The 20,161-nt window shown below is 41.7% G+C and overlaps 1 protein-coding gene across 1 annotated transcript in view; it reads left to right on the top strand.

Annotated features, from left to right (window-relative positions):
• Positions 1 to 20,161, top strand: part of LOC133581922 (nucleolar protein 9) — a 70,099-nt gene that overhangs the window by 16,240 nt on the left and 33,698 nt on the right. Inside the window, exons 3-8 of the mRNA XM_061936023.1 lie at positions 2,864 to 3,100; positions 8,707 to 8,904; positions 8,977 to 9,084; positions 17,429 to 17,570; positions 17,642 to 17,834; positions 17,919 to 18,059. Of these exons, the coding sequence (XP_061792007.1) occupies positions 2,864 to 3,100; positions 8,707 to 8,904; positions 8,977 to 9,084; positions 17,429 to 17,570; positions 17,642 to 17,834; positions 17,919 to 18,059 (1,019 nt within the window). The remainder of the gene's footprint in view (positions 1 to 2,863; positions 3,101 to 8,706; positions 8,905 to 8,976; positions 9,085 to 17,428; positions 17,571 to 17,641; positions 17,835 to 17,918; positions 18,060 to 20,161) is intronic.

Here is a 20,161-nt window from a genome sequence, read left to right as displayed (position 1 = left end):
GAAGTCCTCAAATGCTTATTTTGAAAATGTAATTTTGTTTATAGATTATATGCAATCTGTTGTTGTGTTCCCTAATTTGAGTGTACATAAATGAATGTGTGTGTTGCTGAGACCCACCTGGACCTGGTTTTTAAGAACTCTTTAAACCAGGGGTGTCAAACTCAAATACAGAGTGGGCCAAAATGTAAAACCGAACAAAGTCGCGGGCCAAGGTTGAACAAATTAACCTTTTTAATAGGGACCCAAACAAGTTTTGCGTTGAATATTGAACAAGCAAGGCTTATAGAACATTATAGTGACATGCAAAATGGAGTTTCAAATAATGATAATGAAAAAACATCAATGGCATATCAAATAAAATGGAAATAAAAATTGATTGCCTCTTTTCTATTTGCGGCCTTCTGAGGTAAATATCAAAATATACTTTTTCCACAGGCTATGAATAAAACGTTGATTATTGCTCAGTTTGCTACACTGATTTGCTTTAACACTGAATATGGAACAAGCAACGCTTATATAACTTAATAGTGCAAAATCTACTTTCAAAAAACAGACAAAAAAATGGTGTATTAAATACAATTTTAATAAAAAATTGAATGCCTCTTTTCCATTTGCAGCCTTCTGAGGTAAATATCAACATTAGCTTTTTCCACAGGCTAATACATTTGAAAATAAAATAACAATAAATAATCAACCATTCAGGCCTTTTTACTGCTCAGTTTGCGACACTAATCTGATGTGCCCAAGAGGTGGGGTGGCGGGGTTTGGTGGTAGCGGGCGTCCCGGAAGAGTTAGTGCTGCAAGGGGTTCTGGGTATTTGTCCTGTTGTGTTTATGTTGTGTTACGGTGCGGATGTTCTCCCGAAATGTGTTTGTCATTCTTGTTTGGTGTGGATTCACAGTGTGGCGCATGTTTGTAAAAGTGTTAAAGTTGTTTATACAGCCACCCTCAGTGTGACCTGTACCGTATTTTCCGCACCATAAGGCGCCCTGGGTTATAAGCCGCGCCTTCAATGAACGGCATATTTCAAAACTTTGTCCACCTATAAGACGCCCCGTGTTATAAGCCGCATCTAACTGCGCTAAAGGAATGTCAAAAAAACAGTCAGATAGGTCAGTCAAACTTTAATAATATATTAAAAACCAGCGTGATGTGGGCGCGCACGGAGTCGTATATCAACATGGACGGAGCTGCGTGAAAAAAGCCACCCGGCCTCTTCGCGTAAACTTACCTTAACCACTCGCTCATCTTTTCTTCATCCATCCCTTCGAGTTAGCTTTTATGATGACGCCGGCTGGAAAGGTCTCTTTTGGCAAGGTCTTCCTTTTGAATATCACCATGGGTGGAAGTTTCTGGCCATTAGCATGGCAAGCTAGAACCACAGTGAAGGATGACTTCTCAATCCCTGTGGTGCGAATATTCACCGTACGTGCTCCCGTTGTATCCACAGTGCGGTTCACAGGAATATCAAAAGTCAGTGGAACCTCGTCCATGTTGATAATGTTCTCTGGCCGGATCTTTTTTTCAGCTATCTTGTTTTTACAATATGCACGGAAAGTAGCCAGCTTTTCTTGAAAGTCTTTAGGCAGTTGCTGTGAAATAGTAGTCCGTGTGCGGATGGAGAGATTGCGTCTTTTCATGAACCAGATCCCTGTCGCTTAGTAGGAGCCATTTTGTGGTCTTTACAGATGTAAACACACAAAGGAAATGAAACGTAATATCCGCGCGCTTCTTCTTCTTCTACGCGGGCGGGTGGTTGCTTACAGTAGAAGAAGAAGCGCTTCCTGTTCTATGGGGGCGGGTGCTTACCTTGGCGGTTGCTTGCGTAGAAGAAGAAGCACTTCCTCTTCTACGGGGAAAAAAGATGGCGGCTGTTTACCGTAGTTGCGAGACCGAAACATTATGAAAATGAATCTTAATATTAATCCATATATAAAGCGCACCGGGTTATAAGGCGCACTGTCAGCTTTTGAGAAAATTTGTGGTTTTTAGGTGCGCCTTATAGTGCAGAAAATACGGTATGGCTGTGGACCAAGTAGGCCTCGCATTCACTTGTGTGTGTAAAAGCCGCGTATATTATGTGACTGGGCCGGCACGCTGTTTGTATGGAGGAAAAGCGGACGTGACGACAGGTTGTAGAGGACGCTAAAGGCAGTGCCTTCAAGGCACGCCCCCAATATAGTTGTCCGGGTGGAAATCGGGAGAAATTTGGGAGAATGGTTGCTCCAGGAGATTTTCGGGAGGGGTACTGAAATTTGGGAGTATTCCGGGGGAAATTGGGAGGGAGAAATTTGGCCCGCGGGCCAGAGTTTGACACCCATGCTTTAAACAATCTAATTTAATCGACAACCTGGTCTGGGGAAGATAAGGTCCTTTCAAACAAAGTAATAATAAAATAAAATAAGATAAATAAATTAAAAACATTTTCTTGAATAAAAAAGAAAGTAAAACAATATAAAAACAGTTACATAGAAACCAGTAATTAATGAACATGAGTAAAATTAACTGTTAAAGGTTAGTATTATTAGTATCATGTGTGCTTACGGATTATATGTATCCCTTGCAGATTGTATTGATGTATAATGTAGGAAGCAGAATATTAATAACAGAAAAAAACAACCCTTTTGTGTGAATGAAATGGGGGAGGGAAGTTTTTTGGGTTAGTGCACTAATTGTAAGTGTATCTTGTGTTTTTTATGAGACTTACCTCTCGACTGGTTCAACTTGGTTAAGCGGAAAATTAAATTACAGTCTAAAACAGCCTTTACCTATCGCTTCTCAATATAACTTCATTTATTAAAACCCTCCTGGATGTGTGTGTTAAGACATTCTAACCGAATCCTCATTTTACTTTCATTTGCAGCGATGTTTGTGGAGAACATCCTGCGCGAAGTCCAAGGCAAAGCGGCCGCGGTGGCGACGGATTGCACGGGCAGCATCGCTCTGCAGCGCCTCCTCCCGCTGTGCAGTCCCGGCCAGGTGGCGGAGGTGCTGTCTGAGCTGGGCGGCGAATCGGGGTCAGAGTTCAAGGCCGTTTCCTGCGACCAATGCGGCGGCCATGTCGTGGAGAGCGCCGTCAGACAGGTGTCCAGGTCAGCAGGTATGTTGAGAATTGTCACCTCAGCGTGAAGTTCCTCATCATTTACGGTTGTTTACTGTTTTCATTTTTTACAATAATTCCTATCTTTTATCAGTGCAATACAAAATCATTCAGTCGGCCATTTGGCGCGTTATGGACTCACTCTCATCGTGGTGAAAAAATGACAAAATACAAGACAACTTTTGATCAGCACTATAAATTCCGTACTTTTTTCCTAGGCTTTGAAGCCTGCGGCTGATTTATGGATTTTTCTTCAATAAAATGGTGTGTTATTGTTTGTGCTTTGGCGCCATGTTTTTGGACGAGCGATGCATGTGCCACCGGGTGAATGGCTACAGTGTTTCCCGCCGTTTAAAGCTTTGAACCGGAAGTACAAGTGTTTACGATTTTCATTTTTTACAATAATGCCTACCTTTTGTCAGTGCAATACAAAATCATTCAGTCGGCCATTTGGCGCGTTATGGACTCACCCTCATCGTGGTGAAAAAATGACAAAATACAAGACAACTTTTGATCAGCACTATAAATTCCGGACTTTTTTCCTACACTTTGAACCCTGCGGCTGATTTATGGATTTTTCTTCAATAAAATGGTGTGTTATTGTTTGTGCTTTGGCGCCATCTTTTTGGACGAGCGATGCACGTGCCACCGGGTGAATGGCTACAGTGCTTCCCGCCGTTTAAAGCTTTGAACCGGAAGTACAAGTGTTTACTGTTTTAATTTTTTACAATAATTCCTACCTTTTATCAGTGCAATACAAAATCAATCAGTCTACCATTTGGCGCGTTATGGACTCACCCTCAATGTGGTGAAATAAATGACAAAATACAAGCCAAATAAGACAACTTTTGATCAGTACTGTAAATTCCAGACTTTTTTCATAGGCTTTGAAGCCTGCGGCTGATTTATGGATTTTTCTTCAATAAAATGGTGTGTTATTGTTTGTGCTTTGGTGCCATGTTTTTGGACGAGCGATGCATGTGCCACCGGGTGAATGGCTACAGTGTTTCCCGCCGTTTAAAGCTTTGAACCGGAAGTACAAGTGTTTACGATTTTCATTTTTTACAATAATTCCTACCTTTTATCAGTGCAATACAAAATCAATCAGTCGGCCATTAGGCTCGTTATGGACTCACCCTCATCGTGGTGAAAAAATGACAAAATACAAGCCAAATAAGACAACTTTTGATCATTACTGTAAATCCCGGACTTTTTTCCTACGCTTTGAATCCTGCGGCTGATTAATGGATTTTCCTTCAATAAAATGGTGTGTTATTGTTTGGGCTTTGGCGCCATCTTTTTGGACGAGCGATGCATGTGCCACCGGGTGAATGGCTACAGTGTTTCCCGCCGTTTAAAGCTTTGAACCGGAAATACAAGTGTTTACTGTTTTCATTGTTTACATTAATTCCTACCTTTTATCAGTGCAATACAAAATCAATCAGTCGGCCATTTGGCGCGTTATGGACTCACCCTCATCGTGGTGAATAAATGACAAAATACAAGCCAAATAAGACAAATTTTGATCATTACTGTAAATTCCGGACTTTTTTTCCTACGCTTTGAACCCTGCGGCTGATTAATGGATTTTTCTTCAATAAAATGGTGTGTTATTGTTTGTGCTTTGGTGCCATCTTTTGGACGAGCAGTGCATGTGCTGCCGGATGAATGGCTACAGTGTTTCCCGCCGTTTAAAGTTTTGAACCGGAAGTACAAGTGTTTACTGTTTTCATTGTTTACAATAATTCCTATCTTTTATCAGTGCAATACAAAATCATTCAGTCAGCCATTTGGCGCGTTATGGACTCACCCTCATCGTGGTGAAAAAATTACAAAATACAAGCCAAATAAGACAACTTTTGATCATTACTGTAAATCCCGGACTTTTTTCCTACGCTTTGAACCCTGCGGCTGATTAATGGATTTTCTTCAATAAAATGGTGTGTTATTGTTTGTGCTTTGGCGCCATCTTTTGGACGAGCAGTGCATGTGCTGCCGGGTGAATGGTTACAGTGTTTCCCGCCATTTAAAGCTTTGAACCGGAAGTACAAGTGTTTACTGTTTTAATTTTTTACAATAATTCCTACCTTTTATCAGTGCAATACAAAATCAATCAGTCGGCCATTTGGCGCGTTATGGACTCACCCTCATCGTGGTGAAAAAAAATGACAAAATACAAGCCAAATAAGACAACTTTTGATCAGTACTGTAAATTTTGGATTTTTTTCCTACGCTTTGAACCCTGCGACTGATTAATGGATTTTTCTTCAATAAAATGGTGCGTTATTGCTTGTGCTTTGGCGCAATCTTTTGGACGAGCAGTGCATGTGCCGCTGGGTGAATGGCTACGGTGTTTGCTGCCGTTTAAAGCGTCGAACCGGCGGTACAAGTGCCATTCCACCTTCTAATCGTCCATAGCGGTCTCCCTGGTTTCTGTCTTGGCTCTAGACCGGGGGTCGAGCCGTGTCTTTTAACGCCGCCCTCGTGTTTCCCTGGAGCTTTTTCAAAAATGTATGAAAATGGAAATATATCGGGGGAAATTTTATTTTATTTTATTTTAATATGTTTTTTTTAAGAGGACAAACATTAAAATTTTCCAATGCTGTAAAAATATGTAATAAATATTACATTTCAACATTTCTGTAATTTTTGCATCATAGCCTGCGACACAAACACATTCCATTTTGTTGCTTTTTCGAATCCATCTGATTTGTTTATTATATTTGTATAATTTCATCCATGCAGTGTAAGATAATACATTAATATTGTAATGGAAATTAAACTTAAAGCACCATCGTAGTTGTCATGTTGATGGGGGAAAATAAACATTTAATCATGAGCGCCATCAGACAGGTGTCCAGGTCAGCAGGTATGTTGAGATTTGTCACCTCGGCGTGGGGTTCCTCGTCATTTACGGTTGTTTACTGTTTTCATTTTTTACAATAATTCCTACCTTTTCTCAGTGCAATACAAAATCATTTGGCACGTTATGGACTCACTCTCATCGTGGTGAAAAAAATGACAAAATACAAGACAACTTTTGATCAGCACTATAAATTACGGACTTTTTTCCTACGCTTTGAACCCTGCGGCTGATTTATGGATTTTTCTTCATTGAAATGGTGTGTTATTGTTTGTGCTTTGGCACCGTCTTTTGGACGAGCAGTGCATGTGTCGCCGGATGAATGGCTACAGTGTTTTTCCCGCCGTTTAAAGCTTTGAACGGGAAGTACAAGTGCCATTCCGCCTTCTAATCGTCCATAGCGTTTTCCCTGCTTTCTGTCTTGGCTCTAGGCGGGGGGTCGGCAACCCGCGGCTCTCGAGCCGTATCTTTTAACGCCCCCCTCGTGTTTCCCTGGAGCTTTTTCTAAAATGTATGAAAATGGAAATATATCGGGGGAATTTTTTATTTTTTTTAATTTTAATATGGTTTATGTAGGCGGACAAACATGACACAAATATTAACATTTTCCAATGCTGTAAAAATATGTGTGATAAATATTGCATTTCAACATTTCTGTCATTTTTGCGTCATAGCCTGCGAGACAAATACGTTCCATTTTGTTGTTTTTCGAATCCATCTGATTTGTTCATTGTATTTGTATAATTTAATCCATGCAATGTAAGATAATACATTAATATTGTAATGGAAGTTAAATTGAAAGCACCATCGTACAGCAGAGTTGTCATGTTGATGCGGGGGAAAAAAACATTTAGTCATGCGTACTCATTATGTGTTTGTGGCCTACTTAGTCATTTTGATAGTAGGCCATTATAGCTTATATAGACACTTTGCAGAATAATGTGACACTGGCTCAGTCTGTTGCTGCACTTTTTAATGTTGCCCAGCCCTCCAGACTGCTCATGTAGCGTGACTGACACCTACTGGCGATTTCAGGTTACTACATCTTCAAAATCTTCCCCCTAATGACTCACTCTTTCTCTCTGAGAAGACGTTAAGGAACTTTTGAACTCCCTCTTAACATGAGTTGGATTAAAGAAATACGCTGTTTGATTAGCTTAATATATAACACTTATATAAGGCTTTTCATTTTTTGCGGCTCCAGACAGATTTTGTTTTTTTTTGGTCCAATATGGCTCTTTTAACATTTTGACTCTTGCGGTTACACCCGCCTCTCTCCATGTCCGCCCTGTTGTAACGTGTGTATGTTATCGTGACTCTCTGGCTTCTTCAAAATATTTCTTTACTAGTGTTGTTCCTGTACCAATATTTTGGTACCGGTACTAAAATTATTTAGATATTTTTCAATATTTTTCTAAATAAAGAGGACCACAAAAAATGTCATTATTGGCTTTATATTAACAGAAAATGTTAGGGTACATTAAACATGTTTATTATTGTAATATTGTCCTTAAATATAATAGTGAACATACTAGACAACTTGTCTTTTAGTAGTAAGTAAACAAACAAAGGCTCCTAATTTAGCTGCTGACATTGCAGTTCTATTATTTTGTCAAAATTATTAAGGACAATTGGTAGAAAATTAGTTATTAATCATGTTCTATCGACACTTCTGTTAAAATGTAATAATCACTTACCGTATTCTTCTCTTCTTTGATACTTTACATTAGTTTTGGATGATACCACACATTTCGTTATCGATCCCTATACCAAGTAGTTACAGGATCATACATTGGTCATAGTCAAAGTCCTCATTTGTCCAGGGACGTATTTCCTAACTTTATAAACATAATATAATATTTAAAAAGAGGAAAGAAGATGTTGTGACGCCAAATAATATCGACGTATTCATAGTACTATCGACTACATACGCTACTGTACTTGGTATCATTACAGTGGATGTCAAGTGTAGATCCACCCACGGCGTTTGTTTACATTTTGACGCCGGTGAGCTATGCGTGGGGGCGGCGGACCGGTACCTTTCAGAGACGGTATAGTACCGAAAATGATTAATTAGTATCGCGGTGCTATACTAATATCGGTATACCATCCAACCTTAGTTTTTACTCATACTTTTCTGGTAAACGCTGGGGGGAGGATGAAAAATTACAATCTAGACTGGGCTCCTAAGGGGGCCCAGTCTGGAGTGGGGAAAAAACCTCCATAGCAAAGCACATATACATATTACAACGTTCATCTCGAGACTTGCAACAGAGGGGAGGGAGTGGGGGGGCCACGGTGGCTGGCTGCAGCTCTTCAGGCGATGCCCATCCGTTCATCACCCCTAAGGGATTCGCGTCAAGGGCGTTGAATGGGGGCTGGGGTATGTATGTGTGCCGTATATTTTTTGTGTGTGTGTAAGCCTCTGTTCCGCGACCTTGGTGTTCTTGCCAGTCAGTCCAAAGTCAACAACAACGGGTGTGTGTCCATGAGAGACAAGAAGGGAGTTTGTTGTGTCTTTGCCGCACTGTCCTTTGGGAGAGTCTCCAAGCCATGGAAACAATCCAAGTTAGAATGTTTTGTATGCGAGTGAAAATAAAATTTGCTGCTCACTCTAAATTGTCTATGACTGGTCCTCAAATTCACCCTGCAGGGCAGAGAGTCCGATGTTATGCCGTACAAGTTGATCGCTGGTTAATTGACCAAATTAGTGTGAAATGATCTTTTGTCACAATTTCATTAGAGCCCTCTGCAACCGCCGATGACGAGGAGGAGGATGGCGACGACGGTGTCCTGGAAGTCCAGGTGTTGTCTTTGAGTCGAGTGGTAAGAGACAACATCTCAGAGTTCATCAACCACGGTCACGGCTCCTACGTGCTCCGCACACTCCTGCATGTGCTGGCTGGCTGTGTAGGACCTCCCCGCACCGAACCACGTCCAGGTACACCCATAAATACTTATCTTATCTTTTTCAACCATTACATGATGTTTGTCTTATTCTTATTTGTTCAAGGAACAAAAGACCGCAACGCCCCCCCTCAGCTGACAGACTTTGAGATCCCTACATCGTTCTGGTACGAGCTGAAGAGCCTCACAGAGAGTCTAATGGACAATGTAAAAGGTGAGTCACTTATTACACGCTACTTTCACACCTGGGCAAATTAAGGTCCGGGGGCCACACGCGGCCCGTTAAGCTTTTCAATGTGGCCCTCCGGACATTCCCAAATAATTGTTTTAGATCTTTAAGATTGAAACTGTAGCTATCATTATGATGTGCAGTGATGTTTTCTAATGACCGTTTTCAACTATACAAAGTATTTCAATATTTGGAATCTGCACTTTTGCATGATATTTTAGGGACTAGTGTTGTCCCGATGCCAATATTATTTTGATACTTTTCGGTACTTTTTGATACTTTTCTAAATAAAGGGGAACGGAAAAATTGCATTATTGGCTTTATTTTAACAAAAAATCTTAGGGTGTGGCGGACCGGTACTTTTCAGAGGCGGTATGGTACCGAATATGATTCATTAGTATCGCGGTACTATACTAATACCCATATACCGTACAACCCTACTAGTGATTATGGTAATCTACGTCACAGCAGGTCAGACGAGGCACCAAGCATTGTGGGCGGGGAGCGTTTCCACAGAGTGTTTCCAGAGCCTGAAATGTGAGTGCCAGGGACAGACGCAGAAGAGATTTTTACAAGACAGTTCTAAAGCTTAGTGATGTATCACATATATCAGATTGTAGATGTGGTTTTTTTTTACCCTTCGCGTTAATATTTCGCTGTGTTTGTTGCATTTGGCTTGATTGTAAAATATGTCGATTGAGAAGGTGGTGTGACGTTTATACTGTATGTTCTCAATATTCAGGGTTTTATCGTTCATAGAAAAAATTAAAATTCCGTTTTTAAGGCGGTCTGTCATAACATTTTTAACATTCAATCAGACTTCATTGTGAGGTTTTATATTAGTTTTCCTAAAAATAGATATACCGGTCCCCAGACACATTTTTTTCTCTAAATTTGGCCCCCCGAGTCTAAATATTTGCCCAGGCCTGCGCTACTTGATTATTTGCATGACATTATTTTACACTTCTGATCATGGGAACAATCTTGGAGCTACTAAAAATATTCCTCCAATCCAATCCACTTCATTTATATTTACAAAAAAGTTTCCAAAGTGCTGCACAACAATATTAGAAACAAGATTCAAATATTAACCTTAGCTCCACCAATGACTGAATAAAAACAAAATAAATCAATATAAATGATAAATGGGTTATACTTGTATCGCGCTTTTCTACCTTCAAGGTACTCAAAGCGCTTTGACACTGTTTCCTAGGGGTGTAATGGTACGTGTATTTGTATCGAACCGTTTCGGTACGGGGGTTCCGGTTCGGTTCGGAGGTGTACCAAACGAGTTTCCATGACCATACATCCTCTTTTCACCGGACATGTCCTCTTTTGCGGAGCTGTCAGGGCGGAGTTTCTTAAATGCCTCAAATGTCCGGCATTTTGAGTCAGGGTTGCGTGTATTTTCAATGTACGTTCAGGGTTAAGCAGTGGTTAAAAACAAAACAAACAGCAGCATTGGTGAGGGAGGGCAGAGACAGAGAGAGAGAGAGTTATGATAAACGTGCATGCGTCGCCAGCCTCTGCTTTTTATCCATAGATTTATCACATTTAATTTTTTATTATCTATAGCAGGGGTGTCAAAAGTGTGCCCCGGAGGCCATTTGCGGCCCACAGCTAATGTTTTAAAGGCCCACAGCACATTCTAAAAACACTATTAAAATAAACAAAAACATAACAAAAGTGAAATAAAAAAGGTTAAATGTAATTTAGAAAAAGTTGCAATGTTGACTAATAAAACCAAGCTGTTTTTTCTTTCTTTCAAACTGTCATTGCTCAAAACATAATATTGAATCAAAATCAATGTTATTATGAATTATTGACCTATCCAAGGTTCCCATTACTTCACATCAAATATTCCACCAAGAAAAATATTTTTGGTGGAAGATTTTGCAAATTTGGTAAATAAATAACCCAAAAATTTATATTTTGTTGTTTTCTTACTGTACCGAAAATGAACCGAACCGTGACCTCTAAACCGTGGAACGTACCGAACCGAAATTTTTGTGTACCGTTACACCCCTCCTATTTCCCCATTCACACACACTGATGGCTCTAACCACGAGCCATCAGGAGCAAGGGTGAAGTGTCTTGCTCAAGGACACAACGGACGTGACAAGGTTGGTAGAAGGTGGGGATTGAACCAGGAACCTTCAGGTTGCTGGCACGGCCACTCTCCCAACTGTGCCACGCCGTGCTTAAAACCAATATAACAATAATATAAAAATGAATATGATTAAATAAAAATATTCCTCAAGCATTTATTGGCCTAACTCGGGGGTCAGCATGCGGCTCTTTAGCGCCGCCCTAGTGGCTCCCTGGAGCATTTTTAGAAAAGGATTGAAAATAGAAAAAGATGGTAAAAAATGTTTTTGTTTGAGGACAAACATGACACAAACCTTCCCAATTGTTAGAAAAACCCCACTGTGTAACATGTTTGTGTGTATGCTTCACTGATGACAGTATTTGGTGAACATCGTTTCGTCCTACTTATTTCGGCGGTTCTTGAACTCACCATAGTGTAAACAGTTTGTTTACATGTAAAAATATTCCACTCCTTCTTTTTTATCATTTTGTCCACCAAACGTTTTATACTGTGCGCTTTGTTGATGCTATTGACTTTTTGGAGTGCTAATCAGGCATATTTGGTCACTGCATGACTGCAAGCTAATCGATGCTAACATGCTGTTTAGGCTAGCTGTCTGTACATATTGCATCATCATGCTTCGTTTGTAGGTGTATTTGAGCTCATTTAATATCCTTTGCCTGTATCCTCTTTCTGTATCATTTAGTTTTGCATGTCTCATGACACATTAGCTATATGTAATATTGGCTGCATTTCAGACCATGTTGTTCCAGACCACAGCAAACATTACATTAACTTGCCAAAGATTGTAATAAATCTATTAAAAGAAGACAGCCTGCCATGGGTGGATCTACACCTGACATCCACTGTAGCGATACCAAGTACAATAGCATATCTAGTCGATACTACTATGACAACATCGATATTTTTTATCGTCACAAAATGTTTTTTCCTTCTTTTTTTTTTTAAATTGTATTCTTATAATTTATATTGATCAATGTATGATCCTGTAACTACTTGGTATCGGATCGATACCTAAATGTGTGGTATCATCCAAAACTAATGTAAAGTATCAAAGAAGAGAAGAGTAAGTGATTATTACATTTTAACAGAAGTGTAGATAGAACATGTTAAAACAGAAAATAAGCAGATATTAACAGTAAATGAACAAGTAGATTAATAATCCATTTTTACAGTTTGTCCTTAATAATGTTGACAAAATAATAGGTGTATAAATGACACAATATGTTACTGCATACGTCAGCAGACTAATTAGGAGTCTTTGTTTGTTTACTTACTACTAAAAGACAAGTTGTCTAGTATGTTCACTATTTTATTTAAGGACTAAATTACAATAATAAACATATGTTTCATGTACACTAAGATTTTTTGTTAAAATAAAGCCAATAATGCCATTTTTGTGTGGTCCCCTTTATTTAGAAAAGTATCGAAATACATTTTGGTACTGGTACCAAAATATTAGTATCGGGACAACCCTAGTTGGAACTGGTATTTGTCAGGTTCAAACACTGATGACATCTATTAAAACAGACAAGAAGCAAGGAATTAAACAGAGACAGACTTAAATTTAGCTCATTGAGGAGAAACGTCTGGGCTGTACTGTTTGTACAGTCTTCCACCACACTCTGACGAAAGATTGTCCCCCTTCTCTTTTATTTGGACTTTCCCTGATTACACGGCAACAGCTGTTTCTAAAGGAAGGGGGGTCGTAAACAGCCGTTGCCTTTGGTTACAGAACAGTTCAAAGAAAAGGTGCCTGGAGGGGGCGTCAGTCAGGTCCTGCTTCCTCTCCGCTTTGTAGATCTCGGGTCAAGACAAAATCTTCCTGTGGATTACAATAGATCAAAGAAACCGACACCTTCATGTTGCTTCCCATTCTACACAGTGGAGTTTTACAAGCCGTTTGGTTGGTAAGATCAAAGACAGCTTTTGTCTGCTCGCCGGAAACTCATTGAAACACATAAGTTTTGTGATAATTTAGATACAATTCTTCTGACAGTATTGGTAAAATCTTAAGGGGGGTTCAGGTCCTGCTTCCTCTCCGCTTTGTAGATCTCGGGTCAAGACAAAATCTTCCTGTGGATTACAATAGATCAAAGAAACCGACACCTTCATGTCGCTTCCCATTCTACACAGTGGAGTTTTACAAGCCTTTTGATTGGTAAGATCAAAGACAGCTTTTGTCTGCTCGCCGGGAACTCATTGAAACACAAAGTTTTGTGATAACTTAGATACAATTATTCTGACAGTATTGGTAAAATCTTAACAATATAATAATAATTAAAGCAGCGATGGACGGGACCGACTTTGACGGCACATAAAATACAAACCAGAGCAGTAATTAAAACTCTTTGGTCAACTTTTAATCAGAAGGGTTCAATCTCTCTCCTGTGCTAGTTTGAAGCCGACACGACAAACGCGCTCAGAGGAGATAATGTTTGAAAAAAGGTGACCGGTTTTTACAAAACTTTTGTTTTGAAGGGGGAATTGCAAACTTCCTGTTGATTTTTGCTGGGGGTCAATGAATGAAATGTAGGTCTAAGTGAGACCTACATAGAGGTTTTTGTTTCATGTCTCTAAGACATTCCTACTGGAAGTTACAGGCAGTTTTGTCTTGAGTTTTTTTCCTAGGAGCAGTTGTGTCTGTGTTTTCTTCCTAGGGGGCGCTAGAGCGCAATTTTGAGTTTTGGGTTTGGGTTTTTTATTAGATCGCAATTTTTGCCAGTCCCGATGTGTGTCCAGTTTGGTGAGTTTTGAAGCATGTAAAGGGGGTCAAATTACAGCTCAAAGAGGCAAAAGTGACGTTTTTTACTAAACTTTTGTTTTGAAGGGGGAATTGCCAACTTTCTGTTGATTTTTGCCTAAGGATGTCAATGTATGAAATCTAGGTCTAAGTCAGACCTACATAGAGGTTTTTGTTTCATGACATTTCTACCCGAAGTTACAAGCAGTTTTGTCTGTTTTTTCCTAGGGGGCGCTAGAGCACAATTTTGAGTTTTGGGGTTTGGTTTTTTTATTAGATGGCAATTTTCGCCAGTCCTAATGTGTGTGTCAAATATGGTGAGTTTTGAAGCATGTTAAGGGGGTCAAATTACAGCTCAAAGAGGCGGCGGAATAATAATAATAATAATAAAACGCACGAAATACAATAGGGTCATCTGTCCCAAAGGGACATTGCGGTCCCTAATAATAGATTTTATTTGTAAAAAGCACTTTACATTGAGTAAACAACCTCAAAGTGCTACAGTGTATTAAAAAATAAAAAAAATAAAAACTAGAACAGCCAAATAGCTAAAACTAGTATGCATATATCTAAAAAAAAAAGGCTTTATTAAAGGGGAACATTATCACCAGACCTATGTAAGCGTCAATATCTCCCTTGATGTTGCAGAAAAAAGACCATATATTTTTTTAACCGATTTCCAAACTCTAAATGGGTGAATTTTGGCGAATTAAACGCCTTTCTAATATTCGCTCTCAGAGCGTTGTGACGTCACATCGGGAAGCAATCCGCCATTTTCTCAAACACCGAGTCAAATCAGCTGTTATTTTCCGTTTTTTTCGACTGTTTTCCGTACCTTGGAGACATCATGCCTCGTCGGTGTGTTGTCGGAGGGTGTAACAACACGAACAGGGACGGATTCAAGTTGCACCAGTGGCCCAAAGATGCGAAAGTGGCAAGAAATTGGACGAAATTTGTTCAAAATACGAAGGTGTGGGGAAAGCCGACGAAATGGTCAGTCTTTTGTTCCGCCCACTTTACCGACGAAAGCTATGCTACGACAGAGATGGCAAGAATGTGTGGATATCCTGCGACACTCAAAGCAGATGCATTTCCAACGATAAAGTCAAAGAAATCTGCTGCCAGACCCCCATTGAATCTGCCGGAGTGTGTGAGCAATTCAGGGACAAAGGACCTTGGTAGCACGGCAAGCAATGGCGGCAGTTTGTTCCCGCAGACGAGCGAGCTAAACCCCCTGGATGTCTTGGCTCACACCGTCCCTTATGCCACCGAAGATGATCAAGAGAAGAATATCGACCCTAGCTTCCCTGGCCTGCTGACATCAACTCCAAAACTGGACAGATCAGCTTTCAGGAAAAGAGCGCGGATGAGGGTATGTCTACAGAATATATTAATTGATGAAAATTGGGCTGTCTGCACTCTCAAAGTGCATGTTGTTGCCAAATGTATTTCATATGCTGTAAACCTAGTTCATAGTTGTTAGTTTCCTTTAATGCCAAACAAACACATACCAATCATTAGTTAGAAGGCGATCGCCGAATTCGTCTTCGCTTTCTCCCGTGTCGCTGGCTGTCGTGTCGTTTTCGTCGGTTTCGCTTGCATACGGTTCAAACCGATATGGCTCAATAGCTTCAGTTTCTTCTTCAATTTCGTTTTCGCTACCTGCCTCCACACTACAACCATCCGTTTCAATACATGCGTAATCTGTTGAATCGCTTAAACCGCTGAAATCCGAGTCTGAATCCGAGCTAATGTCGCTATAGCTTGCTGTTCTTTCCGCCATGTTTGTTTGTATTCACTATGTGACGTCACAGGAAAATGGACGGGTGTTTATAACGATGGTTAAAATCAGACACTTTGAAGCTTTTTTTAGGGATATTGCGTGATGGGTAAAATTTTGAAAAAAACTTCGAAAAATATAATAAGCCACTGGGAACTGATTTTTAATGGTTTTAACCATTCTGAAATTGTGATAATGTTCCCCTTTAAAAAGAAGGGTTTATTTTATTTTATTTTAAAGCATCCACAGTCTGTGGTGCCCTCAGGTCATACTTGCCAACCCTCCCGGATTTTCCGGGAGACTCCCGAAATTCAGCGCCTCTCCCGAAAACCTCCCGGGACAAATTTTCTCCCGAAATTCAGGCGGAGCTGGAGGCCACACCCCCTCCAGCTCCATGCGGACCTGAGTGACGTGTTGACAGCCTGTTCACATGTCCGCTTTCCCACAATAGAAACAGCTAATGATCGAGGGCGAGTTCTTGGTTTCTTATGTGGGTTTATTGTTAGGCAGTTTCATTAACGTCCTCCCAGCGCGGTAACAACACACAACAACAGCAGTCAAGTCTTCGTCTACCGTAAAGCAGTTCGTCTGCCGTCAACAGCAATGTTGTGACACTTTTAAACAGGACAATACTGCCATCTACTGTACATGCATATGTGACCCACCCATAATGTGTCACATTTTTGTGTTGATTTATTTATTTTATTTTGTGGTTTGAATTCGTTTTTGGAGCTGTCATTACACATTTATCAGTATTCACATTGGTCAGTAGGGGGCAGTAGGGCGTTTCTTCCCAATTGAATGCTATCACCTGCAGACCGGAAGTGTCTTGTCATTCTGATGAGAGCGACCAGTCTGTGAACAATTGAAACGTCCTGTGTGCTTTTTCCTCCTGTATAACAGGTTAGTTTTGGTGAATCAACTCACTGAATAATATCCATGTGATCTTTATGATGTTTAAGTACACATTCTGATGGCGGAGCCTAACTCTAAAGTGTTTGTGAGTTGTAATTTCTATTTGTGAATGAATCCAGTGCACAGCTGCAGTAATCAATACAAAATGGCGACGTGAGTGCGCAACGTTTATATAGGAACTTCTGATCCTAATTCAGACTCCCAAATTAGAGCTCCCGTTTTCTTGTTGATTTTTTAATGTATATTTGTATAATGTGTGTGTTCTGAAATAGTGACAGAGAATAGAACAAGGATGGACAATTCAACCCTTAACTCAACAATGAGTAGATGAGTGTTATGTGTGTGTGTATATGTGTAAATAAATGAACACTGAAATTCAAGTATTTTCTTTATTTATTTATATATATATATATGTAATAAATAAATAAAAATATATATAGCTAGAATTCACTGAAAGTCAAGTATTTCTTATATATATATTTATATATATATCTTAACCACGCCCCCAACCACGCCCCACCCCCGACCACACCCCCCGCCCCCACCCCCACCTCCCGAAATCGGAGGTCTCAAGGTTGGCAAGTATGCCTCAGGTGGTCAGGGAGAGCGTTCCAATGGGAGTGGCGGAGCAGAAAGCCCGGTCTCCCATTGTACGTAGCTTTGTCCTCGGAGGTTGGAGGAGGTTATATCTCCCTAATTGTGACTTTAGTATTGGTATGACCCGTATCTTTTGAACCGAAAACGTCAATAGTTGTAATATGAAGGTGTTGTCTCTTTCCAGTAAGCATCGCCGGCTCTGTTGCCAGCGCCGTGTTCCAGACCATGTTGACCGTGTGCCACAGGAAACGACCCAAACTCTGCAAGCAGCTCCTGAGGCGCACGGCCGTGTACTTGACGAGTTGCTCCGCTGCTCCCGGTGTCAGGTCTGTAGTTCTAAGTAGGAGTTGGTCGGAGAGAATGTTTTTTATTTTGTATTTTTGCAATGTCTTTTTAGTCCCCTTCTGGTTTTTCTCAAAGACCAAGCCGCCAGTCGCCTCATCGAGACCGTCGTTCAGCTGTCGCCCAAGTCCCTCCTCTGTGACCTTTACAAGAACCACCTCAAGGGTCAGCTGGTCGACCTCGCCCTCCATCCAATCGGTAACTTCCCCATACAGAGGCTGACCGCCGTCACGGCCAAAACCAAGCTGGTGGGTTGAAATCATCGCAGTGCAAATTTGAAACTGGGGTTGTCTTACTTTGATGAGTGATTGATCACTTCTTTGTTTTTGAAGTTTGTCAGCTTGTTCGACGAGCTGCTCGAAGGCGTGGAGGCCATCTTGGCATCAGGTCACATGGGTGTGATCGTGCAACTGGCAGAAAGTTGCGCAGAAAGTGGAGAAAGACAGGAAGAATTAATGCAGTGTCTACTCAATGTAAGTCTTATTTCTGTACCAATAACCTCATTGATGATTTTAATGCCTAAAAGATGCATTAAAGGGGGTCATACTGTTCCTTGTGGTCTCCATCAGGGGTCCCCAACCTCTTTTCCACCAGGGACCGGTTTAATGTATGCATTATTTTCACAGACCGGCTTTTTACGTGTAGCAGGAAAAAACACCAAAAAAAACGAGCGTGAAAAATAGAGATGTCCGATAATATCGGCCGATAAATGCTTTAAAATGTAATCCATCCGTCTATCCATCTTCTTCCGCTTATCCGAGGTCGGGTCGCGGGGGCAGCAGCCTAAGCAGGGAAGCCCAGACTTTCCTCTCCCCAGCCACTTCGTCCAGCTCTTCCCGGGGGATCCCGAGGCGTTCCCAGGCTAGCCGGGAGACATAGTCTTCCCAACGTGTCCTGGGTCTTCCCCGTGGCCTCCTACCGGTCTGACGTGCCCTAAACACCTCCCTTGGGAGGCGTTCGGGTGGCATCCTGACCAGATGCCCGAACCACCTCATCTGGCTCCTCTCGATGTGGAGGAGCAGCGGCTTTACTTTGAGCTCCCCCCGGATGACAGAGCTTCTCACCCTATCTCTAAGGGAGAGCCCCGCCACCCGGCGGAGGAAACTCATTTCGGCCGCTTGTACCCGTGATCTTGTCCTTTCAGGCATAACCCAAAGCTCATGACCATAGGTGAGGATGGGAACGTAGATCGACCGGTAAATTGAGAGCTTTGCCTTCCGGCTCAGCTCCTTCTTCACCACAACGGATCGATACAGCGTCCGCATTACTGAAGATGCCGCACCGATCCGCCTGTCGATCTCACGATCCACTCTTCCCCCACTCGTGAACAAGACTCCGAGGTACTTGAACTCCTCCACTTGGGGCAGGGTCTCCTCCCCAACCCGGAGATGGCACTCCACCCTTTTCCGGGCGAGAACCATGGACTTGGAGGTGCTGATTCTCATCCCAGTCGCTTCACACTCGGCTGCGAACCGATCCAGCGAGAGCTGAAGATCCTGGCCAGATGAAGCCATCAGGACCACATCATCCGCAAAAAGCAGAGACCTAATCCTGCAGCCACCAAACCGGATCCCCTCAACGCCTTGACTGCGCCTAGAAATTCTGTCCATAAAAGTTATGAACAGAAACGGTGACAAAGGGCAGCCTTGGCGGAGTCCAACCCTCACTGGAAACGTGTCCGACCTACTGCCGGCAATGCGGACCAAGCTCTGACACTGATCGTACAGGGAGCGGACAGCCACAATCAGACAGTCTGATACCCCGTACTCTCTGAGCACTCCCCACAGGACTTCCCGAGGGACACGGTCGAATGCCTTCTCCAAGTCCACAAAGCACATGTAGACTGGTTGGGCAAACTCCCATGCACCCTCAAGGACCCTGCCGAGAGTATAGAGTTGGTCCACAGTTCCACGACCAGGACGAAAACCACACTGTTCCTCTTGAATCCGAATTAAATTAAAATGTAATATCGGAAATTATTGGTATCGGTTTCAAAAGGTAAAATGTATGACTTTTTTAAACGCTGCTGTACGGAGTGGTACACGGACGCAGGGAGAAGTACAGAGCAGTTGCGGCTCCCAGTCATACTTGCCTAACCCTCCCGATTTTCCCGGGAGACTCCCAAATTTCAGTGCCCCTCCCGACAACCATTCTCCCGAATTTCTCCCAATTTCCACCCAGAAAACAATATTGGGGGGGCGTGCCTTAAAGGCACTGCCTTTGCGTGCCGGCCCAATCACATAATAAGTACGGCTTTTCACACACACAAGTGAATGCAAGGCATACATGGTCAACAGCCATACAGGTCACACCGAGGGTGCCCGTATAAACAAGTTTAACACTGTTACAAATATGTGCCACACTGTGAACCCACACCGAACAAGAATGACAAACACATTTCGGGAGAACACCCGCATACAAATACCCAGAACCCCTTGCAGCACTAACTCTTCCGGGACGCTACAATATATCGCAGATGTAGTGCCGTGAAAAACAAGGTCCGCGTTGCAACATGAGCAAGGTACTCATGTTTTTAACAAGAATAGGAGGAAATTTTTTCACTGGCAATTGTTGC

The sequence above is a fragment of the Nerophis lumbriciformis genome, linkage group LG03 (genome assembly GCF_033978685.3).
Source record: "Nerophis lumbriciformis linkage group LG03, RoL_Nlum_v2.1, whole genome shotgun sequence".
NCBI lineage: Eukaryota > Metazoa > Chordata > Actinopteri > Syngnathiformes > Syngnathidae > Nerophis > Nerophis lumbriciformis.
The sequence above is the reverse complement of the archived record's forward strand: the minus strand, read 5'-3'. Positions and strand labels throughout refer to the sequence as shown.